Here is a 26,034-nt window from a genome sequence, read left to right on the forward strand (position 1 = left end):
AAAACTGGTTAAGCTGTAAATTTCACATAAGTCAGTGTTTAGTACCAAACTGAAGCACTGAAAGAATTTAGTATAACTTACATCATGTGGAAAATAAATTACCTTTTAAAAATATCTTTAGCTTGTGCCTTTTATTGATTTTAATTATGTATTATAATTTATCAGATTCCTTCTTTGCTTGCAACAGTTAAAATGTTCTTAATCACATCATATGTTAAATTAATGGTGCTTTCTCAATAAGCAAAGACCCTCATTCATATTGAGTAATCTGAAAGTACATAATGAAATTCATATAGACCTGATAATATCAGAGAAAATAGGTTATGTAAAAATTTAGAGCTACTGTTGTAAATGTGTATCATTCTTGGTACTAAGTTTTTCTTTATTTTAAAAACTTCTGTCTTTTTTTTTTTTTTTTGGGGGGGCTGCAACTGTGGCATCATTCTTGGTATTAAGTTTTAAAGTGCTAAGGCAGTTTGCTTGTCACTGGTGATTTTTAAGAGTAGGCAGGAAATGGGCAAGAGAAAAAGCATTTCTTCTTTTAAAAAGCCAGTGTTTTGGTATAAAATAACCCAGCCTCAAGTTGGCTTAATCCATCGGGAGATACGGGTTATCAACTCCCACACTATGTGCTCAGAAAAAGAGTGAACCCTCTTGAATAGAAGATAGCATCATCCAGAGCCTGTAGATTTTTTTTTTAATACACACTGTTTTTTGCATTTAGTCAAAAATTACAGTGCATACTAAGTGATTGGTTGGACTCACAGAAAGGCAAGAGAAAAAAAATAATAAAAAACAATCTCTTGGGCAATCTAGATAATTAGAGTTATCAGAGAAGGGCTTTAAAATTTAAACTGTGACTAATATGTTTATGAAAATAATAGAAAAGACAGGAAAGATATGAAAAGATGGAGAATTTTACCAAAGAATTCTAAAATGAAAAATATGGTAGTTGATATAGAGAACATAACATATAGGTTTAGTGGACTAATAGAGGTGGTAAAAGAGAAAGTTAGTGGAATAAAAGACATCAGTAGACAATATCACAGGGAGAAAATATAGAAAAAAGATTTGCGGGACATAACCTTTCTTAGATGGTATATAGAAAGTGTTAGTCATAATAGAAAAAATAAATTGGATTGCATTAACATTAAGACCTTTTGTTCATTAGAGACATCATTAAGAAAGTGAAATCTGAGTCTCATAATTATGTACATAATTCCTACTAATCTATTAAGAAAAACACAAGCTAATAGAAAAGAGTGTAGAATGCTTGAACAGATACTTAAATACACACCAAAGAGGGATACCCAGATGATCAGAAAACATAATGCAAGGGTACTCAACTTCATTAGCCATCAGGAAAATTACTTAAGGTTGCAGTCTCATACCACTTGGACACACTCCACAATGGCTAAAATGAGAAATACAGGTAGTACAAAATGCAGTAGCCCCTCTGAATTTGCCATTCTGCATCTGTGGATTCAGCCAACCACAAATCAGAAATACTGCATGATCTGTGGTTGATTCAGTTTTGGCACCCACAGATTATATTCTATGCCAGGGGATTTCTAGATCTAAGTGACTACTTGGTTACTGGATGTTAAAGGAATGACTGTCCTTGAAAGGATGTGGAGCAATTGGAACTCTATACAAGTTCCAGTTATACTGGTGGTTGTGTCAGATTGGCATATCCATTTTAGTAAACACTATCTACCAAGGCTGCACATACACAAACTCTGTGATCTTTCATTACACTCCTAGTTTCTTATATAGTATACATATATTCACCAAAAGACATGTATCAGAATGTTAAAGTGGCATTATTATGAATAGCCCAAAGCTAGGAACAATGCAGAGTGCCATCAGGAGTTGGAAGAATAAATTGTAGTACATTCATATGATGGAATACTAAACATAACATTGTAGATAAATCTAAATGTGTAACATTGAATGAAAGAAGCCAGAGATAAAAGAATACATACTGTATGACCTCATTCATGTGAATTTCATAGGTAAGGTAAAATGAATGATTTCTTGAAAATCAGTGTAGTAATTAATTACTAATGGAGAAAGTGTAGAAGGGCTTCTGCAGTGCTCATAACTCATAAAGAAGTGTGTTAGTTGGAACTACCAAAAATCAGATAAATATGTCAAGTCATAGTGAGCTAGTTTATGCATACAGCTTATGTCTTTATCAGTTTCTTGGATATCATTTGCCCCAGTAATTACCAATGTATTTTAGTAAGAATGCTTACATATAAGCAGCTCATTGTGTGCAGTGTCGAAGTTACCAGAGAGAAACACTGCAGTGGGGGAAATGTGTGGTCTCACCAATAGCCATTACAATTAAAACTCCAGACTCCTTGGGTATTGGAAAATTCCAACACCAATGAGTGCTCGGTGATATTGTTTCTTCTTCACCATGTTATTGCTTTCCTGAATTGTAAACAGTAGTTAACGAAATTCTTGGTATTTTTCAGGTAAGCTTTTCCTGTTAATCTTAAAATCACTCAAGTGCTGTATAGACTATCTTTGTTTTCCAGCAGAGGGGCTCTGGTCCTTAAGGAAAAAACAAGAAATGGATTTGCTCCTAAAGAAATTTCATTTAAGATTTTCATGTTTCTTAAGGAAATATGTATCAGTTATTTTATTTTCCATTCAAGAGACATAGCAAAATTGGGAAAAATACAGAGCACATTATCTCTGCTACTTTTTAACATAATATTTGAGAATAGTAGTCAGCAAAATTAGGCAAGAGAAAAATGTTACAGGTAAAACAACCTATTTTTGCAAACAATATTATTGTAAACTTGGAAAACACATGAAAGTCAACTGAAGAATGACCGCAGCCCTGCAAATTCATTAAAATTGCAGAAAACCATATTCTTTGTACGTGTATGCACATATGGTAGAAGATAAAAATGAAAGAAAACACTCTTTTTAAAAAAATATTGACAATTAGAATTGTGGAAAATTCCATATTAAGAAATTATTAAAATATTATTGAGGACACAAAACAAAACTATCTCCCCACCCCCCTTTTTTTTCAGTGAGAAGAGTCAGCATCATAAAGTATATCAATTTTCTGTAAGTTAACATAAAAATTTCAGGCAACTCCCCCAGATACTAGCCAAGCTAATTCAGAAGTGATTTGGAAAGTGGACAAACAAGACAAACCAGAGAAAAACAAAAGAAGAGCAATTAGGGGGATTGGTCCTCCTAGATGGTAAAGTATATTATAAAGTCTTAATAATTAAAACATGTTGGTTTTGCTTATTAATAGTCCAAAGAATAGAAGATCTAGAAATAGACCCATGGAACTTATTAGTATTAGTATATGATAATGATTAAAAATGTGATCAAGAAAAGCTGAATCTTGCAGTAAATGATGTTGGAAAAACAGAGTTTTATCTATAAGCTCACATTCTACCTCAGGATGAACTCCAGATGTATCAGATTTAATGTAAAGGATGAAACTATATATGTGTCGTTAAAAATATGGACAAATTTTTATATGGGAAACTTCTTTCTAAATAATACTCAATTAAAACACCTAGTAGCCAAACAACTCTACTCCCACTATTTAAAAATAGAAAAGAAGACCAGGAAGAAGTCTCAGAACGCATACAGACAAGTGACCACGTCTCTTTAATAAAGCTCTTACAAATCGTTAAAGAAAAAGACCAACAACCTAGTAAAAAAAAAAAAAAAATAGGTGAAAGATATGTGGATGCAGTTCATAGAAAATGACATAAAAGATGATCAACCTCATACTGAAATACTGTTTTTTTCACATGTTAGATTTGCTATCTTTATGAAGTGTAACAATGTAGTAGTATATGGCAATTTTATTGGAAAACAGCTACTGATACATGGTCGGTGGGATACAGATTAACATCTGTGGAGACCAATTTGGCAGTGTGTTTCAAAATCACAAATAGATTTATTATTTGATCAGGAATTGTGTTCTTGAGATTCTATCCTATGGATGTATCTGCAAATGTATGAATTAATGTATTGACAAGGTATCTATTACAGCATTATTTATAATAAAAATTGTTTGGAAATAATGAGGGAATGGTTAAATAAATTTTATGTTTATCCACCAGGGAAAGATATCAGCTGTCAGAACAAATGAGATAAAACTTTTTCTGCTAAGATTTCCAGGCTGCTGAATTTCGAAAAAAAGAAAGATGCAGGACACTGAGAGGAAAAAATTAAAAAGGGAATATGTGCTTGTTTTTGCTTTTGCTTGTGTCAAGAAACCCTGGAAGGAACATCCACGTGAATGTAGTCACCTATGGAGGACAAAGATAGGAGAAAATTTTTTTCCTATATACATCTCTATATTGTTTTGATTTCTTTGGAACCTAATTTTAAGTATGTAATCCAAACCATAAACAAACAAGGAGTCTTAAATGACAAAACTTAAAGAGATTTTCAGAGGGTAAACCCTCATGCCATTTCTTTTTTTTTTTTTTTTTTTACCCAATGAATTTTATTACATTTATAGTTGTACAATGATTATCAAAAACCAATTTTATAGCATTTCCATCCCCAACCTCCAGCTCATCTCCTCACCCCCAAACCTGTCTCCTTTGGAAACCATAAGTTTTTCAAATCTGAGTCAGTATCTGTTCTGCAAAGAAGTTCATTGTGTCCTTTTTTTAGATTCCACACATAAGTGATGGCATATGATGTTGGTGTCTCACTGTCTGACTAACTTCACTTAGCATGATAATTTCTAGGTCCATCCATGTTGGTTGCAAATGCCGTTATTTCTTTCCTTTTAATGGCTGAGTAATATGCCATTGTGTGTATGTAAAAAGTATTGTTTCTGTAGTGGCTAGTTTAAAAGGAGAGAGAGAAGAGAGAACAATAAGAGAGGGAGAAAAAGATATGAAGAAAGATGGTAGAGTAAAAAAGGGGGGGCAATAAATACTAAAGGAGGACAAAAGACAAAGGATTACACATAAGGTAACAGAAGTGATTAATCAAAAAATAAATGACAGTAGAAGATGAATTTGTGTTTACATCATCTCTGGCTTACTTAGCCATCATAATTGTTCTTTTTAAGGGGGGTATGAAAGTTGTTTTTTGCTTTGTTTTTTATTATTATTTATTTATTTATTTATTGTCTTTGTTTTTGTTTTTTAGCAGCAAAGGAACATTTGTACAAGTTACTTTTAAGGCATTATTGTTCCTTTTCTCTATTTAAGTAGATTTGTTGCTTCTAGTTAAATAAGCTGTAAATTCTTGATCATCTACTAGTATGTAGCAAATAACTTAAATATGATTTTTTCCAGTTAATTAACTTGACTTTAATCGCTAGTCCTGGAGGGCAGAAGTAATTTCTAGTTCACTTTGCATGGCGTCAGTTGTGTTAACATGCAGTATTAAAATTACAACTTTAGGGAGTTCCCACTGTGGCTCAGTAGTAATGAACCTGACTAGTGTTCATGAGGATGCGGGTTTGATTCCTGGCCTCACTCAGTGGGTTAAGATTACAGTGTTGCCTTGAGCTGTGGTGTAGGTCACAGATGCAGCACAGATCCCTTGTTGCTGTGGCTATGATATATAGGCTGACAGCTGTAGCTCTGATTTGACCCCTAGCCTGGGAACTACCATATGCTGCAGGTGCAGCCCTAAAAAGTAAAAAAAAATAAAAAAAATAAAAAAATACAACTTTATTGACATATAATTCACAGTACTAAAAACCCCACCCTTTAGAGGTTTATAGTGTATTCCCAGAATCGTACAACTGTCACCACAATCTAGTATTTAGAACAACTTTCATCATTCTCAAGTCCCGTACCTATTCCTCCCAGCTCTAGGCAATCTTTAATCTACTTTCTGTCTCTCTGGATTTTCCTGTTTTGGACATTTTATATGACTCATATGAATGGAATCATACAGGAGGTGGTTCCTTTATTTATTTATTTATTTTTTTGGTCTAGCTCCTTTCACTTAGTATAATGTTGTAAAGGTCCATTCATGTTGTAGCATGTACTTCTCTTTTTTATAGCTGAGTAACATTTCATGTATGAATATACCATATTTTGTCTATTCATTTATCAGTTGAGGGAAGTTGGGTTTTCACTTTGGGGCCATTATGAATAATACTGTTACGAATATTTATTTTTTGTTTGGATTTCCATACTTAAAAGAGTATATGCTTTGGAGTGGAATTGTCCAGTCACATGGTAACTCTCTTAAACATTTTAAGGATCTACAAAATTGTTTTCTGAAGCAACTACACCATTTTACAATCTTACCACCCAAGTATGTGGGTTTCAGTTTTTTTGCACTGGTTACTGTCTTTTTTTTTTTTTTTTTTTTTTTTTTTTTTTTTTTTTTTAATTTTAACCATCTTAGTGGATGTGAAGTGGTAACTCGTATTGATTTGCATTTCCTAAGTGAGTAATGATATTGAACATCTTTTCATGATCATCTTTTATTGGCTGTTTGTGTATGTTCTTTGGAGAAATGTCCACTCAAATCCATTGCCTGTTTTTAAATTTGATTATTTGTCTTTTTTCTATTGAGTCGTGAGAGTTTTTTTTAATGTACTGGAAACACATCCCTTTCAGGTATGATTTTTAATGTACTGGATACACATCCCTTTTCAGACATGATTAGCAAATATTTCATCCTATTCCATGGATTGTCTTTTCACTTTTTAAAATAAACCATAACTTGAAGTTTATCGTTTTAATCATTTTCAAGCAAACAGTTTAGTGACTTGAAGTACATTTACAACGTTGTGTAACAGTATTGTACACAAACAAAACCTATAGCCACTAAGTAGTAACTCCCCTTTCCTCTCTCCATCAGTCCCTGGTTACCTCTATTCTACTTTCTGTCCCTCTGGTTACCTACTCTAGATAACTCATATGAATAGAATCACTCAGTATTTGTCCTTTTTGTGTCTGGCTTCTTTCACTTGGCATAGTTTCTTCAAGGTTCATTCATGTTGTATCAGAATTTTATTCCTTTTTATGTCTGAATTATATTCCACTGTCTGTATATATCACATTTTGTTTATCCATTCCACACTTGGGTTGCTCTATCTTTTTGAATGTTGTGAATAATGCTGCTCTGAGCAACTGGTATGCAAATCTCAGAGTGACCCCCTGTTTTCAAGACCTTGAGGTATATACCTAGGAGTAGAACTGTTGTCTTGTATGGTAATTCTGTGTTTAACATTTTGAAGAATTGCTAAACTATTTCCCACAGCAGCTGCTACAGCATTTGGTCATTTCACTTTCTTGATAGTGTCCTCTGAAGCACATAAGTTTTTAATTTTTTCTTTTTTTTTTTTTTAACTCTTTTTAGGGCTGCACTCGCGCGGCACATAGAAGTTCCCAGGCTAGGGGTCTAATTGGAGCTGTAGCCGCTGGCCTACACCACAGCCACAGCAAAGTGGGATCCGAGCCGTGTTTGCTACCTGCACCACAGCTCACGGCAATGCTGGATCCTTGACCTACTGAGCAAGGCCAGGGGTGGGACCCGCAACCTTGTAGTTCCTAGTCGGATTTGCTTCCGCTGCACCACGACGGGAACTCCAAAAGTTTTTAATTTTGATGAGGCATGTTTTATTTTTTGTTTGGCTGCTTGTGCTTTTGTAGTATATCTAAGAAATCATTGCCTCATCCCAAATCAAGTTTTATTCCTGTGTTTTCTTCCAAGAGTTTTATAGTTTTAGTTTTCATAGGCCTATGATCCATTTCGAGTTAATTTCTGTATACACGTGGGGTTGGGGTCCACCTCCATTCTTTTCCACATGTGTATCACATTTTCCCAGTATCAGTGCTGAAAGACTATATTCTTTCCACATTGAAATGTCTTGGCACTTACGTTGAAAGTCAGTTGACTGTAAGTGTAAAGGTTTATTTCTGGACTCTCAATTCTATTCCTTGATGTATATGTCTATCCTGATGCCATTACCACACTATCTTACTTAATACTGTAGCTTGCTAAGTTATGAAGTTGGGAAGTCTGAGTCTTCCTACTTAGTTTTTATTTTTCAAAATTGTTTTAGCTGTTCTGGATCCTTTGTATCTCCATATGAATTTTAGGACCAGGTTGTCAGCTTCTGCTTTGAGCAATGGGTGTATTACCATTATTACCAGTATTGAAGTCTTCCAGTTCATGAATAGCATGCAGAATTAATTGACTTTTAATCAGATTCACTAATTTTCTCTTTTTATCCTTTCTCACTTTTAAAAAATGACTTTAACTTCTATTAATGAGTTCTAACATTGACATCTTTATTTCAAAATATGTACCTATTCTTTTAAAAATAATACGTGTACCCTCCCTCCCTTTTCATCCTAGTTCCTCTGGGATCTTGTTCTTTTGCTTATTCACCATAATATTCCATTTCACCGTTAGTTCAGTATTCATATTCAGTTTCTCTTCTTCACTGGCTCTTTCTTTGCCTTTAAATAAATCCATCTCCCCATCCTTAACAATACTTAATCTTGAGCGGATTGCTTCCTGTTACTTCTTATTGCTTTTCTTTTATTTCTTTCACTTCCAGACTTGCTCAGTAAGTGGTCTTCTCTCCCAGTTTTCATTGCTTCATTAGTTATTCACTCATTAGCCCCTTGGACAAGTACCTTAACTTTTCTGGACTTTCTTTTTTGTAAAATAGGTAAATTGGTTTAGATTAGTTGTGTTAGGTTCTCATTCTAACCTCCAACCCCTTGGAGTTTTTACTCAGAATTTTGGGTGGCAAGCTTAGATTTGCCACCAACATCAGCTTTTGGGGCCCTCTTTGGAAACCTCCCCCCCGGCTCCCCCGCCGCTGCCACCCAAGTGCCCAGTTTGAAAGCTAGTTGCAGAGTCCCTTCAGCCCTACAATTTGGTAACTTCATAGCAGTTGCAGAAGTTGCATTCCTGAAAGTTTCAAATAACTTGTTGCCAAATTAAATTCTCTTCTTAGGTACCATTTCTCCTGTATATTTTATTTTATCTAAACTCCTATTTGCTGTTATTATCTCCTATATTTTCTTTCCTTGACTTTAATTACATACACATAAGCTCTTTAAGGCCTACTCAGCTTAGATTCTAACACTTCCAAGAAGCTTTCCCAAATCATGCCAGCTCATAATAACATTTTTGCCCACTAATAATCCATTGTAATAATCATGTATGTCATTCTTGTGGTACTTAAAAATTGCCCAAAGTATTTTGAGCTACACAAAGATCATTTAGGCTCAGATTCTGACCTAAAGAAATGTAATCTAGTAAGAGAATAGAGTTTTGTGAAATAATTACTGAGATGAAAGTAATGAGTGTCACAGGAGAGGTACAGCTGAAGTTCTGTGGGAAGTTAAAGAAGATCAGGATACCTTTCCTCTGGGAGAATAGGGCACAGTAGCACATGGGAGATGGGTTGGGCCTTAGGGGAATGTAGTTACCTGAACACAGAGATGGGCATTCCTGACAGAAGGAGCAGTGTGACTCAAGGCAGAAGAAGTAGGAAGGCTTGAGGTGGTAGGTTCTTTAATTTGGCTGGAGGAGAAAGTTAAGAGAACTAGTGGGATATAAAGATGTAAAGGTAAACCAGAGCTGGATATAGTTTTGTTAGTTGTTTCTTTATAATATTTGTATCTTGTTTTCCCAGCTATGTGATAAACTCTTTGAAGACAAGTGATATGTCTGATCACTGGATAGAGGAGAAATATTCAGTAAAATTTTGTTGAATATATGAAAAGCAGAAACAGTAGTTTCCCAGACAAGCATTATTCAAGATAACTTCTGTCGCACCCTTCGGTTTACTTAGTCGTGGCTTTATCAGTAAAAACTCTTTTAGATCTTCATAGTACTGGTTTCTTAAAGCTAAGAAGTCTTTATGTGATTTTTTTTTTTAAATTGGGGAATAGAATGGGGGTTGTGTGTCCATATTAATAGCACTCAATTCATTGGACCCAAAAGGGCATGAAAAATGTAGGTTCAAGTTGAGCAAAAGAGAATCAATATAAACAAAGCTTACTTTTAAAACTTAATTTCTAGGAGTTCCTGTTGTGGCTTGGTGGATTAAGGACCCGATATTGTCTCTGAGGATGTGGGTTCTATCCCTGACCTTGCTTAGTGGGTTCAGGGTCCATTGTTGCCACAAGCTGCTGCATAGGTCACAGATGTGGCTTGGATCTGATGTTGCCGTAGTTGTGGTGTAGGCCTCACTTGAAGCCTCGATTCAACCCCTAGTCCAGGAACTTCCATATGCTGCAGGTGTGGCCCTAAAAAGACAAAAAAACAGAGTTGGGGAAAGTTCAGAGCTATTTTAAAGATTCTTGTGATGGAGTAATGCATTATTTTATAATATTTTGTTTTAAACTTTCTGTATTATGTATTAGGTGAAAAACCATTTCGCTGTGATGAATGTGGTATGAGATTCATTCAAAAATATCATATGGAAAGGCATAAGAGAACTCATAGTGGAGAAAAACCTTACCAGTGTGAATACTGTTTACAGGTAAGAGATGGTTTGTTTTTTTTAAAATCACTTTATGGAGGTATGATTGACATTGAAAGTCTGTCTGAAATTAAATTATAAAATAACTCTAATAAATTAGAAAATGTTACTATTTGAAGAACTTTCTAATTACTGTGGTTGATTAGATCCATAATATTCAGTTGGCTCTGTAAATTAATTTGTAATTGCTTGTATTACTACACTTATATCTATCTATATATTAATTGCTTTTTTTCTTTTCTTTTCTTGGTTCACCAAAACACAAACTAAAACAAAAAATTCACTTCCAAACTTTGAATGCAACAGTATTTTTCCAGAACGGATCGTGTATTGAAACATAAACGTATGTGCCATGAAAATCATGACAAAAAACTAAACAGATGTGCCATCAAAGGTGGCCTTCTGACATCCGAGGAAGATTCTGGCTTTTCTACGTCACCAAAAGATAATTCACTGCCAAAAAAGAAAAGGCAGAAAACTGAGAAAAAATCGTCTGGGATGGATAAAGAAAGTTCTTTGGACAAATCTGACCTGAAGAAAGACAAAAATGATTACTTGCCTCTTTACTCCTCAAGTACTAAAGTAAAAGACGAGTATATGGTAGCAGAGTATGCTGTTGAAATGCCACATTCTTCGGTTGGGGGCTCGCATTTGGAAGATGCATCAGGAGAAATACATCCCCCTAAGTTGGTTCTCAAAAAAATTAATAGTAAGAGAAGTCTGAAACAGCCACTGGAGCAAAATCAAACAATTTCGCCTTTATCCACATATGAAGAGAGCAAAGTTTCAAAGTATGCTTTTGAACTTGTGGACAAACAAGCTTTACTGGACTCAGAAGGCAATGCTGACATTGACCAGGTTGACAATTTGCAAGAGGGGCCCAGTAAACCTGTGCACAGCAGCACTAATTATGATGATGCCATGCAATTTCTGAAGAAGAAGCGATACCTTCAAGCAGCAAGTAACAACAGTAGGGAGTATGCGCTGAATGTGGGTACCATAGCTTCTCAGCCTTCTGTGACACAGGCAGCTGTGGCAAGTGTCATTGATGAGAGTACCACAGCATCCATATTAGATTCACAGGCACTGAATGTGGAGATAAAGAGTAATCACGACAAAAATGTTATTCCAGATGAGGTACTGCAGACTCTGTTGGATCATTATTCCCATAAAGCTAATGGACAGCATGAGATATCATTCAGTGTTGCAGACACTGAGGTGACTTCTAGCATATCAATAAATTCTTCAGAAGTACCTGAGGTCACCCAGTCGGAGAATGTTGGATCAAGCTCCCAAGCATCCTCATCAGATAAAGCCAACATGTTGCAGGAATACTCAAAGTTTCTGCAGCAGGCTTTGGACAGAACTAGCCAAAATGATGCCTATTTGAATAGCCCGAGCCTTAACTTTGTGACTGATAACCAGACCCTTCCAAATCAGCCAGCATTCTCTTCCATAGACAAGCAAGTCTATGCAGCCATGCCCATCAATAGCTTTCGATCAGGAATGAATTCTCCACTAAGAACAACTCCGGATAAGTCCCACTTTGGACTAATAGTTGGTGATTCACAGCACTCATTTCCCTTTTCAGGTGATGAGACAAACCATGCTTCTGCCACATCAACACAGGACTTTTTGGATCAAGTGACTTCTCAGAAGAAAGCTGAGGCTCAGCCTGTCCACCAAGCTTACCAAATGAGCTCTTTTGAACAGCCCTTCCGTGCTCCATATCATGGATCCAGAGCTGGAATAGCTACTCAGTTTAGCACTGCCAATGGACAGGTGAACCTTCGGGGACCAGGGACAAGTGCTGAATTTCCAGAATTTCCCTTGGTGAATGTAAATGATAATAGAGCTGGGATGACATCCTCACCTGATGCCACAACTGGCCAGACTTTTGGCTAAAAAAATTGTGTAAATAATACTGGCACTTTAGAACAGATTAAGCAAGAGTGGGGTTACTTTGTGTAAAATGGAGTGCTGTACAGATTTAAGAGCAATGCGTTATAACAAGTTAAGCTGATGTGAATAGCAAGATAATCCAATAACTGCATTTTGTTTGGTTAGTCAGCATTCTTTGAACTGCCTTACATGTTGTCACCTTTATAGAAGCAATGCATTACTTGTTTTAGATCAGAAACTTGCTATTCCACCCACACCAAGTTTAAAAGGAAAAAAAAAAAAAAAAGACTTTCGCACAATTGTTTCCTAACTGATAACATTGTACATTCTTAGGAGATTAGTAATTGTGTGAAATTTACTCATACTGTTTCTGAGTTTTTCAGTGTAGTCATGGCACTTCAGCAGGGAATCTGAGTATACTTTACAGATAGCGTGAACTTAAAAGTTTAAATGTCAAGAGATTATGGCTTAAATAAATTAGTGTGTCCTATGGGGGGGAAAAAAGAAACCAAGAAACCACCTTTTAAAAAAAATAATATGCCATATACCCTTGATTTTCATTTTGCATTATATTGACTTTTTTTTGAGGAAAAAAGTAATAAAAACCTGATAGTCTAAGACTCCACTATTTAAAAGCCTAATTACTTTTAAGATATGCATACTTTCAAAACTGTTACCAAAATACGTAGCTGTTGAAGCATTCACTTCTCTACGGAAGTATGCGTATTGGTGTCAGTTTCTTTGTACAGTTGTACCTAGATATTTTTTATGATTTTTCATGTGCAGGTATCAAGGTTTTGAAGTTTAGTAAAAAGATATTCTGTAGATTACATTCCCAAGAACATAATGCTTACACAAAATGTATATTCCACGTTTTAAAGCTTAATTGTATTTTACTTTACATATACACTTCAGTTAACATAGAGCACTTAGAATCTATTTGGTATTTTTGATTTCTCAAAGTAAAAAATAATTAGATTTTTAGGTTTGATATGGTTGTGTCATAATCATCTCATAATTGAAACTTTTAATTTTTGGCAATAAAAGGAAATTGAATACCTTTGGAACTGTAAAACCTGGTTTAATCCTTCTCTTTCTAGAATCTTGATAGATTGGATAATTAAGCAGTATCCAGAGAAACTAAAGAAATGGGCATTTTAATTGCTTATTTTATCTTAAGTTACTTTTTAATGAACACTGCTCATTACAATTTTACAAACCAAAAGTGTTTACTAATTCTAGTAACTACAATTTTCTTTTTCAGCTAGATGAGTGATCGGAAACTTTTTGTTGCATTTCAAAATCTAAATAAACTACAGACTTTATCCTTATACCATGAATGTTTTTTTTTTAATACTTTGTCTTAATACAGCATGGTACAATAAATAGTGCTTTTATAGATATACATATTATATATATACTTTTCTAAAGAATGATGATTTGAGTTACACATTGGACAATTTTAATTTTTGGAAAATAACAGTAGTTATATTAATTTTATTATCCTCTTTAATTTGTTCCAACTTTTTGGTTTTTTTATTTTAAATCTCCACCATCTATCTTTGTCACAGTGCACCTACTGATATAGTACCAGAGATAACCTAAAATAAATACCCTTGGAAGATGAAACTTTATTGTTAATTTCCATTTTAACTTTTCTATTGGCCTTCTAGATCTGCAGTCTTTGTTTCAGAATAGAATGTTATACATTTAAATTATTTTTTCTTTAATTTAATGTTACCCAAGACTGTTCTCATAAAGAAAGAGAACAAAGAAATATTCACCCTTACCATCTTTTACATTTATTTTGAATATATCGGTGTTTTATGATAAGGAATATAAATTATGTTTCATGTGGTTTCCTCTATACTTTGGTTATTAAACTTTGCTTGAAATACTGATTTTCCCATTTGACAGCTTTTTTTTTGCTGCCAAATTTTTCAAGAATTTTAGACTTCTTTGAAGTAGATATTTAAGTTCTGCCATTACGGACTCTTTAAGAATAGTGTGTCTTGTCACACATCACAACCTCAAGAAGGCTTCATTCAGGCGAGATGTTAACGGTGGAACTGCGCTCTCTTTAGGTGGGCATTTGTGTTTTTCTCATACTACTATTGGATGATAGTAGGCGTTTATTTCCTGAGTTTTGAGGGTTTGTAAGCCTGATCAGAATTTCTGCTCTGTTGAGAACTTTGTGCAGAAGAAAGGTTTTTTTTGTTTGTGTTACCATCACCAGCGCAGTTTTTAGAATGTGGCTCTGCTGCAAGCAGAAGTTCCGGTGTTGCATTCCTGTGTTCAACACATTTCTTTACATCTACATAATGGCAGACTTTTCTACCACATTATAAGCATTTTTGAGATAAATGATACTTCGGCATAATTCTGACTTACCACTTAAGCATAGTCACTGCTCTCTTACTGTGAAATTCTACATGCCTACCAGAGTTACCTTGTATTATCATTATATGATAAACATCTCAGCATTTTGAGTTTCCCTACTTTGGTTCAGAAAATTACTTAATTTCTATCTGGGCATTAAGAGAGAAAGCAAGTAGCCTTTTGTGCTGCTTTAAATCAGAATATTGAGGATATAAGATACCTTTTGCAATTTTTTTTTTTTCCTTTCTCTCGGTGAAGAAAACAGGCTCTTGTGCCCTTAAGTTTAGTGAAACATGGGTGAGGTGTGCTTTCTTAGGACCTGTCCTCATGTTTGAAGATTGGAAAGAGATCATATTAGATGAAGTAATTAATGACTCCTAAACATCTTCAAAAGTGTGTGCTTTACTGCACACGTTTCATTTGGTTCAGAATATTTGAAGTGGCTCTTAAATGTTTTGGATCTACTTGCAGGTTTTCTAGTTGGTACCATAGAAATCCATCCTTTTAGCTCTGGCTGAGGACTGTCAGTGGTGGGGTAATTTTCTCGTTTTGAGAGGCAAAAGAGGCTTTATGCTCAGGGTAGGCTTTCATTTCCACAGACCAGAGAAACTTGCAAAGTGCCAGCTAGGTTAGATCTTTTGCCACTTCTTTCATTTTATTAATTTGGGTTTTTAAAAGGGCTGTTTAAAAAAAAAAAAAAGCCGGGAAACTTTAAAAGTAGGCATTACTGTAAAACTACATTTCTTAGAACATTTTAAACTAGAACTTGTTTTTTTCACAGTATATTTACTTGAAGAAGCACTATTATAATCAATGAGAAACTTTTTGACTCTGCAATTTAATTTAAACTTTTTCCGTTTCAAATTGCTTTATTTCAGGGAAATAATTTTCCAGTTGTTTTTGCTATATTCTGCAAATAAAAACCATGTTTCCTTTTTTCACTTAAACTTTGGTAGGAAACAAACTAAAGCAGACAAACATTTCTTGTTGTGTTTGTTGCTTTCTTTAATCCAATGGATAAAAAAGTAAAACCCTGTAAACATTATTTTATTTTTTTATGCAATACCATGCTGTAAATATGGTTCATCAAATAAGGATGTACCTATGATTGAATCTTTAATTCTGCACAGTTAGAGTTTATATATAAACGTGTCTTGACAATCAAGGACTTTTATGTGAGTCTTCCTTTATGATGTTTATTAATGTTATGCATTCCATTTGTTTTGAAGTGAGTACCAATGTGCTAATTTGTATTGTCTGAAAGTATGTAATGTTTTTACAGCTTGTTTTTAAGAATCTGTAAATATGTACAAACAAATCACAGTACTGCTTTATGTTAGAAGGCATATGATGTTGTACTGTATGTAAGCAATAATACATAGCAGTGCTAACTTTACAAGTAGCATCAGGAAAGTTCTAAAAACATTTCAGAGTTATTATCTTTATTTCATTTAATAATGATTATCTTTAATCAGTTTTTATAAGCAAATTCCATTGTTCCTCCTATTGGAACGTAACACTGTTTACACAGCATAATTGAAGTTGCAGGGGAGACAGGCTAAATCTGACTTCATCTGTACTCACTTTCACTAAGCATTGAATGGCCTTACCACTCTTCTGCAAGATGGAGGAAGACCGCAAAACTTAGTGCCCATCACACTGAAGGAAGGGGGTGTGTTTTTTTTTCCTGCTTCTGTACTGCTATCTAACTTTGTGGTTTGCTTTGAATTTTAATATTTGTTTCTGTTTTAGATTCAAGCCCATAAGTTTTGAGGTGACTTCAGCTCCATTGTGAAATAGTTCTCTTCATAGTTCATAGCTACATTTCAATAATTCTCAACTTTCTACTTTGATTTTTAGATACTTATTTTTCAACCTTGATTTCTCAGCTGATCAGATGAATTTATTCAACTTCAATACAAAGAAAGACAAACCTATTGTAGTTTGAATTGAGTAGATATTATACTGTACAGAACAGCTAACTATTTGAACACACACATCACTGCTTTAGAAATAAAACCGCCAATTTATAAATGTATATGACCTACATTTTATAGGAAAAATGTTTTTAAATGCTAGTCATTTATATAATGTGCTTTGAAGGATTTGCTAGTCCCACTTCTGTCACTTTTTAGTACACTGGTATCTTTTATATGTAATGTATGCTTTTTATTATTGTAGCAAAGCATTTCAGTAGAAAGAATTTTGCAACAATATGGGGGAAATTTTTCATTGTTGGATTTGAATTATACTGGATTTTATCTGTGTAGTCTTACTTGTCTTTATTTTAATGCTGTCTGGAAGGGAACTTGGTATCCAAATAAAGCAGGTAACCTCATTTTACTTCAAGGGCATACTGTGTAGTGCTGAATTTAATCTGGAAATCTGATGATTTTGAAAAGGAAAACAAGTTTATAAAAATTGTACAGAAGAAATTAAATGTGTAATGGAAATCCTGATGGTGGAGCACGTTGAATTTTCTGATATATAATGTTATTTTCCTGGGATCCCCTATGCCTTCTTTGTATTTCAACTAATAAAAAAAAAACCCTGTCATCGAAACTGGTAGGATAATAGAATATTCTGATTATACAGTATTACTTTTTCCTATCCTATTTTCTGACCTTTCTCAATCACTGTAAATTTTATTTTCTATTTCCTATTGCTAATTAAACATGTACATAATATAGACACTGTTGTATAGAACTGAATGAATTGGGTTGCTATGCTTGAATGGGTAACTAAGAAATAGAGATACTGAGAATTTCTAAAATGCCAAAACAGATTTACAGGAGAAAAGGGGCATCATGTGTCCCAGGAAGGTCACAGCCGATGTTTCTTCAGCCCTCTGGAAAATCAGTGTGAAAGAGCTGCAAACTCAGTATCTGACACAAGTGGGTCTTTCCTTCCCCATCTCCCCTCCAAATATACGAGCACTAAATTTCAAAGTCTACTCAGGTGAAAATTGCTTTGCAATGAAACTTATCACATTGAAATTTTCACTGTTAAAAGATATTTGTGATATTTTTAAATACAAACTCACATCAGTAGTCAGCAGCCTGGCAATTGAAATTCGGTAAGTCAATATATTTTAAACTACATTTTGCCCTCCAAATAGGATTGTTTTTAAACAATTGGGAGGACTTTTTGTTGTTGTGTAAATGCATTTTTTATTGTCATTGTAAAAATAAAATTTTGCTTGATCCCATATTATGCCATTAATGAATTGCTGAGCCTTTATAATACAATGAAAGCTTGTTTCATGTGTAATCATGGAACACAGAAATGTTCTTTAAACTGACCTATTCATTAAGAGGGTTAATGACTTTCACAGCTTCTGGCACTATTGTCATACAGTTAACCTTGCCATTTGGAGTTTATAATACCATTTAATGTATTGTGATACTAAAGGAAGTTGTTTTATTTTTAATTGAATTATTAGACTAATTTATATTTGCAAATTCTGCATTTTAAATGTGGACACTGGCTGTTTGAAAAATAAAATACAGAATACAGTTTTATGAATAATTTCCTAGCTGAATTTTTCACAGTATTCTTAATCAAATAACTAATGGTGAATATTTTAAAAGCGTGGTAAGATTAATATTAAAAGGAGGAAAAAGGATGTTTGTATGGAATTAGCAGTTTGTTAAAACAGAAGTTGGGTAACAATTAGTAAGGCCTTTACTATAGCTTTGTATAGAATGTTATTGATTAGGTAGATCTAAAATGTAGGAGTCAAATATTACTGCCATCCACTATTTAGACTTGAAATGTGTTTTAACACAGAGCTAAGGATATATGTGATCTTTTTTCTTTATAGATTTAGTTAAGATTTCTTTAAGGTTTAGTTAACCTATCACTATATGTGGGATTTTTGTTTCCATTAGTGAAAATGTGTTTTCATCCATTTGTCTCTGCCAGCCCCCCCTCCCTATTTTGTGACCATTATAAGAAAGCTTTCTGCGGTCTGGATCCTTGGGATAAATGGAAACTAATTGGCTTTTGCAGAGGTTAATTCTAGGACCCTGACTTTATTAGGATGGTGCTTTAACCAATTATGTGTAGTAATACCACCCATAGTCTATTAATCCATTTCCTAGATTGGAGTTTTTCTTGAAAGGTGAGGAATGGTAGGGAAGAAGGGTGGTGAGACAATTCTACCTGATAGTTCTCCCACCTTCTGAAGATTACAAGGAAAAATTGAAGCCACTTGAATTGATGTTATGTTACTAAGTCTTATTTTGACAGTTATCATGCACAAAAGGCACATGAAGATCTCTATGACTGTATGTTTGGATAGAGTTAAAAAAATTTTTTTCGTAGTGCTGGCAATTCCCCCTCTCCTCACTTTGATGAACCTGATATAGCATTGGAATAAATTATATATTCCTTTGATGGATAAAGAGTCAATGGAGTGGAAGAGTTTTAAGTGAACTAAAGGTAAATTTTGACTCATAGTTTTGTCATTTTCAAATGGCTTCAAAAGGACATTTATAGTAAAACATGTTACAAACACACTCATGCAGATGTATATACATAGGAAAGAGCTGAGATGTGAAATGTGATGCTACAAATGAGAATGACATTTTCAAAGTGGTGTTCAAACTACTGGGACAACTCAAGTTTAGAAATGGACTTGAATTATAGAGAACATTTGAGCCTTTGCGTATTTACCCATTTATATAGACGAGCTTTTTTTTTTTTTTTTTTTTTTTTTGTCGTTTTGCCTTTGCTAGGGCCGCTCCTGCGGCATATGGAGGTTCCCAGGCTAGGGGTCTAATCGGAGCTGTAGCTGCCAGCCTACGCCAGAGCCATAGCAACGTGGCATCCAAGCCGCGTCTGCAACCTACACCACAGCTCACAGCAATGCCGGATCGTTAACCCACTGAGCAAGGCCAGGGATCGAATCCGAAACCTCATGATTCCTAGTCGGATTCATTAACCACTGAGCCACGACGGGAACTCCCAGATGAGCTTTTAATGTTGTAACTTTCTTAATTTTCCCTAGCTTTTCCCATTCTTAATAAGATTCTGAAACTATGATACCTGTGTCAAGGTGGCGAAGAGGGCCAAAGAATGTTTTATCTGTGATAGTAATTGTGTTTGCTGTTGATTTGAATCCTTACTTGTGGGGGCATAATATTCAGCATTGATCACATGCTTAGTAACAGCATTGTGCTAGCTGCAAATAAGAGATGGTTGAGACTACTACCATCTTTATTTGAGCATCTGCAAGGTAAAATGGTATCAATTGCTGGATACAGTATTGTATTTTAGATTATTAAAGCAAATACTCAGTGTTATGTGTTGGGTGCTGTGCTGAGTAATTCATATGTCATTCCTCAACAAATGGGTAAGTAGTAGTGTTTGTAATTTTAAGATAGTTTTCTAGACAATTTTAGAAAATTGGTTACAGAAGATAGAAAATATATACAGACAAATACAGTGGAAGTAGAGAACATTGTTAAAAATCGCCCCCTAATTAAGTAACTCATGAATAGGATTCAGACCTGAGCTGTGAAAATGAGGTGTAAGTAGGCTTTGTTCAGAAGGAATCAACCTGTTACAGAAATGGGAAATTAATTTCCTGTAGGGATTCATGAACCTGAGGGTAAAAATGCACTAGAGGACCACCTATGCCTCTTTGGATGTCGGAAATGGATGCTGGAGGGTTCTTTCCTGGAAGTAGGGGAACCAGTGCTTTTAGTCATTGGAGCACTGTCTTCATGGAACAGTATTGATACTCTTTTAAATCCAGTGAAATGACACTCCTGGTCGGTATTGCCAGACCGTGAGTATCACACTCTTCATGTCAGGTAACTTCCACTAGCCCCTAATTATCTGATGTCCTCTTTTCCTTAACTGTGTCCTTCAAGGTGTTGAGGCCACTGTAAAATTTACCTTTCACCTTCCAATTTGTTTCTTTATGGGAACTCCAGCACTGTTGTGTAACTTTTCTCAATGAATGTATGAGGGTTAAGACTGGTTGCTAGAGCATGAAATTAAATGTTAGAGGACACAACGAGTAAAGGCATTCAGAACAACTCAGGACTCCAGCCTCGTCCTATGAAGTTTCTGGAGTTGGCCCTCATGATTTGAGAGCAGATGAAGGCAGTCAAAGGAGGCATAAGCAGCACTGCATGGGACAGCTTTAAGCTGTGTGCAGTTTTGCTGAGGATGACTGTGAAACAGCAGGGGCATAGTTTGGTAATACTCCACATGGGCGGATAAGGAGCAGTGAAATGAGCAAGGGACTTAAGACTTTCAAGTTCTGGCTCTACCTGGATCTATCGGTATAGCATTGTACAAGTCTCAGTTTTTTCATCTGTAAAATGGGCATAATAAAAATTCCTATGAGAATTGTGACTATCAAATCATTTGAGTTAAGTAGTAAATTATAAAGGCACAAATATTTCCTAGTTCAGGTTTTAGAAGTGGCACGAAGGCAATATAGAGCAGAGTTGGACAAGTGTTGGAGGCTTCATTTCATGTAAAGCAACACATAAATGAATTCCTGACTTGCTGACAATACCGTCTTTGAAAAAATCAAAAAGAAGATAGGAGAGGATCTCTCTGTCTGGATTCAATTGACCAGCAAGGAATAATTAGGTGGAAGGACGGATGTTTTGGTAAGTTTAGGATTACATTATCAGAGAGTTTGGAAGGGATAGGACGTTCTGGAGAATGCTATATATTGCTGTGAAAGAAACACAGTAGGTTTGCAGAGGGGGGATAAAGGCAGAAACATCATCCTACAAAAGCAAGAATATACTGAACTTTTTCATCCCAAGGTATTAGTTAATTGTGAACAGAGACCTGACTGCCCATGAGGCAAAAGCAAAGCCGTGGACAGTGAGGGTGGAGCTTCCCCAGGCAGGAGGAAGGGACGCATGTCTGAGTGGGTGTGGTGGGCCTGCTAGCTCACCTTTATTTATTTCTCTTTCACCCGCTCTCTTTATCCTCTGCTAGCTCCTTTGTTTTCCTCCTTCTTAATGGCTGTTTGGTATGTGCGGTGACAGGTATGTATCAACCAGAAACAGCTGACTGATGGAATGTGGTACCTAGCCTTTCATACAAGTTAGGTTCATTTATCTTAAGTGCTTCCTAGTATTAATATTTCAGGAGAACCAAAAGCTAATGGTCCTTCAGGAAAATGTTGTGGGTCTCCTAGATTAGTTTATGGGCTCCTTGAAGGCATTTTGTTCACAGATCTGTAGAATCATGCCTCGTATATAAGCAGATACATGAGTGAAGGAGTGAACAACATTATGGGGTAAAAGAGGCATTAGTAGTGAAGGTATTAGAAATGGTGGTGGAGATTTGATAGCATTAAGATGATGCTTACCCTCATGTAGAAACCGGCTAGAGTATGTGGCCAGGACCACAGGCCTCTGGAGCCATTTTCTCCTTGGCTCTTTACAACCCTTAGGCAGCAGAGAGATGTGACTATCTCAATGTGGGAGAAGAGTAAAGAACAGGACAGCCAGGACTTCATCAAGAGCCCCTGGGTCCTAGCCCTTTCCTCACCACAATAGCATAGGAGCAAGGGAAGAGCAAAAGAGAACTATGTCCACATGTGTGGCCAATGACCTTACTCACTGCTGGATGTGGCTCAATAAATGTTCTATCATCTGATCAACCAGATTGGCAACTCATGGAGGCAGACTTGTGACTATTTCTCAAATCCTTTTGAACCCTCCCCCTTTACCACTGCCACAGCCCAAGCCACCCTCAAGTCTTGCCCAGACTCCTGAAAGTTTTTGCACAATGAGTCTTGATGGCCTCCAGTGCTTTCTCCAGATAACAAGCATGCATGAAACCTTCAGAAGTGTCTCAGCTGCTAAGCTCCTTACCTTGACCACACATCAGGTTGTCTGCTGCCCCGAGCCACAGCCTCCCCCATGGTGACCCTCTCATCTTCTGCTCTTTCCCTACTCAACTGCTTTCACCCTCTCATATTTGGTCATGACCCCTTCTGCCACAAAACAGTTTTCTCTGTTAACCTCCCAACCCTGAGTCCAGCCCCAGCCTCACTTTCTCAGGAAAACTTATCCTGTTCTACCTGATCAGGTTACAAGTATCCTCCCCCACAGCCATTTCAGAGTCTTGGATCAATCACCCTGTACATTTTTTTTTTCCTAGAATGGAATTTGGGTGTTTGTTTGTTTGTTTGTCTTTTTGGGGCCACACCCATAACATATGGAAGTTCCCAGGCTAGGGGTCCAATCGGAGCTGTAGCCGCCAGCCTATACCACAGCCACAGCAATGCAGGATCCAAGCCACATCTGCAACCTACGCCACAGCTCATGGCAATGCCAGATCTTTAACCCACTGAGCCAGGCCAGGGATCAAACCTGCGTCCTTATGGATGCTAGTCAGATTTGATTCCGCTGAACCACGACGGGAACTCCAAGTGTGGGAATTTGATTTCCAGCCCATCCAGAGCCATCTAGCTCCCCATTTTGTATCAGTGTTAGGCATAGTGTTGGGTGATCAACACATGTCTGGTGAATATGGTTGAAAGAGGCCATCCAGGCCCTGTGAGTTACATTTGAGGGTGCACAGAGAGCTCGCAGGTGGTATAGATGAAGTACTGCCAGGGAGTTTGAGGCTCTCTGGACAGCAGCTGTGGTATCAGAAAACTGGCCATGCGAATTTCAAAATGGGAGGAAAGAAAGTGGATTTGAAAACACCAGATGGCTGAGTTTGATTTCAATTCCTAGCAAATTCTAGATTGTTCATAACAACTCTGCCAGGTAGGTTTGACAAGTCTTATCATTAACTCTGCTGCAAAGGGGGACACTGAGGATCAGACACATGAAAGACCTTGGACAAGGTCACATAGTGGAAATGAAGATCTAAGACTCAAATTTATTATTATTATTATTATTATTATTATTATTATTATTTGTCTTTTTAAGGCCGTACCCCCGGCATATGGAGGTTCCCGCGCTAGGGGTCGAATTGGAGCTGTACCTGCTGGCCTACACCAGCTGCCACAGCAACACTGGATCCGAGCCTCATCTGTGACCTATCCGATCATGGCAATGCTGGATCCTTAACCCACAAGCAAGGCCAGGGATCAAACCCGTGTTCTCATGGATGCTAGTCTGGTTCGCTAACCACTGAGCCATGATGGGAAATCCTAAGACTCAAATTGAGACCTGACTTTTCTTCTCGAGACTCTTGAAGGTCTGTCATGGGCTCTTCCATATATGATATTTCAGCAAAGGCTGAGTGCTAATCACGCTGTTGTCACAGTTCAGTAGGGACGCTGCTGTCATCTGTAAAATAAACTGGACCCTGTTCAGTTTTCTGCATCCTGTGTTTTCTCATGGTCTCACCAGGTCCTGGCTCACGCCAGAGGCCAGGTGGCTGATAGAGGGAGAATGCCTTTCTCCTGTCTGAGGGCAAACCCCTAGAGTCAACAAATAGCTTAGATCCTGGAGGAGAAACCTGTTCAACAGGAGCTGGGGACACCTGACAACAGGACAGTGGTGGCTCCTCCCTCTCCATTCAGCCCAACTAGAGAATCCAGAGAAAGACCAGTCTTCCTGGGGTCATGTCCCTTCCTCTCAGGGAAGGGAGGGCTCTCAGGCTGTGTGAGGGGCTAGTGCCTCAGTCAGATTTGCATCTCCTGAGGGACCCCCTTCCAACTCCCAGTAACATCTGACAGTCCTTCTGACAGACTTCCTTTTTGCATCTGAGGGTCTTGGGAATGCAATCGAAACTTCAGGAAGAAGGAACATCTTTTTCTGTCTTATCTCTTCACCTGGATTAGAGAAGCTGTGTAGGGGAGAAAGCCTGCTATTAGAACTAAACCTGGTTTAGGTTCAAATCCTGACTCCACCCTCAGAGCCAGCAAACTTTTCGGAGTGTATACAGAATATCTCTGATTTTTTAGGTAGCAGGCAAGCCCTAGGGAGGTGCATCATAATGACCAAGAAAAGAAAAAATTATGTATATATAGTAAGTTACCTGTGTTCTCTGAGTGACATATTTCACTCCTTCTTCTTGTCCTTGAAGATTATACCTGGAGTAAGACACCACTGTGGACAGGATGTATGCTCTCTCTCTTGTGTATTTTCTTTCCCTTCCTTCCTTCCTTCCTTCCTTCCTTCCTTCCTTCCTTCCTTCCTTCCTTCCTTCCTTCCTTCCTTCCTTCATTCCTTCCTCTCTTTTTAGGGCCACACTCATGGCATGTGGAAGTTCCCAGGCTAGGGGTTAAACAGAGCTATAGCCATCAGCCTACACCACAGCCACAGCTATGGGATCTCAGCCACATCTGTGACCTACACCACAGCTCACCAGCATCCACTGAGTGAGGCCAGGGATCACGACATGGATACTAGCCAGGTTCATTACCACCGAGCCATGATGAGAACTCTGTTTCTCTCAGGTATATTAGAGGAGGGGAAAAAAACAAACCCCCACGCCACCCACAAACAGTGGAAACAATTGAGCTAGAAATTCCATAGTTTTCAACCTTGGCTGTACCTTAGAATCACTTGAGGAGTTTAAAGAAAATATTGATGCCCAGGCCCCAGCCCAGACTTGAGTATTTTCTGAAACCACACCTAGGTGACTATAAGTACAGCCTGGGGAGAAGACCATCAGACTAGCTGACCCACCTTTTGTGGCTTTTATTATTCTGCTTCTAGGGCATAGGCTGTGAGATATGTTTTTGTAATTATACATATTTATATTTCAATTTGATATTTTCACATTTCTGTTTTGGCTGATTTTGTCCAAGCTCTGATCCCTCCCTCCCCAGGGTTCAGATTTTCTGACAAATGAGGTCATTTTCCAAGACAGGGTTTCTTCTCCAGCCTTTACACAGAAGGCAATCCTTAGCACTGGCCACTGAAAAGGAATGATATGAAGGATCTTCTGTCTGCAGCTGTGCAGGGTAAGACCCACAGAGCAACAACTTCACTATTATGGGCTTCAGTTGGAGGTATTTCCTGAATAGAAAAAAAGGTGAGTTTAAGAATAACGTTATGATTTTTTTAAATATAATGTACTACATTAACAGTAAACTCAACTTGAAATGAATAAAAATACTGCGAAAGGAAACAAGATATTTTTTATCTTGGTGAGGTGCATTATGTATTTGCTATCTATTGCTGAATAACAAATCACTCCAAATATAGTGGCTTAGAACAATCATGATTTGGGAGTTTCAGCTCTAGTGCAACGGGATCAGCAGCATCTCGGCAGTGCCAGGACACAGGTCCAATCCTGGGCCAGGCATAGTGGGTTAA

General features: G+C 36.7%; 1 protein-coding gene across 12 annotated transcripts in view; it reads left to right on the forward strand.

Annotated features, from left to right (window-relative positions):
- ZNF148 (zinc finger protein 148) overlaps positions 1 to 17,329 on the forward strand; it is a 125,055-nt gene extending 107,726 nt beyond the window's left edge. For 10 of the 12 annotated variants that reach the window (XM_021070212.1, XM_021070213.1, XM_021070215.1 and 7 more), the window contains 2 exons: positions 10,368 to 10,486; positions 10,793 to 12,886. In XM_021070212.1, the coding sequence (XP_020925871.1) occupies positions 10,368 to 10,486; positions 10,793 to 12,391 (1,718 nt within the window). In that variant the 3' untranslated portion in view covers positions 12,392 to 12,886. Of the gene's footprint in view, positions 1 to 3,053; positions 3,230 to 10,367; positions 10,487 to 10,792 lie in introns of all 12 variants that reach the window. The other 2 variants (XR_002337867.1, XM_021070208.1) reach the window with 2 other exon arrangements.

Source organism: Sus scrofa, chromosome 13, assembly GCF_000003025.6.
Source record: "Sus scrofa isolate TJ Tabasco breed Duroc chromosome 13, Sscrofa11.1, whole genome shotgun sequence".
Taxonomy (NCBI): Eukaryota; Metazoa; Chordata; class Mammalia; order Artiodactyla; family Suidae; genus Sus; species Sus scrofa.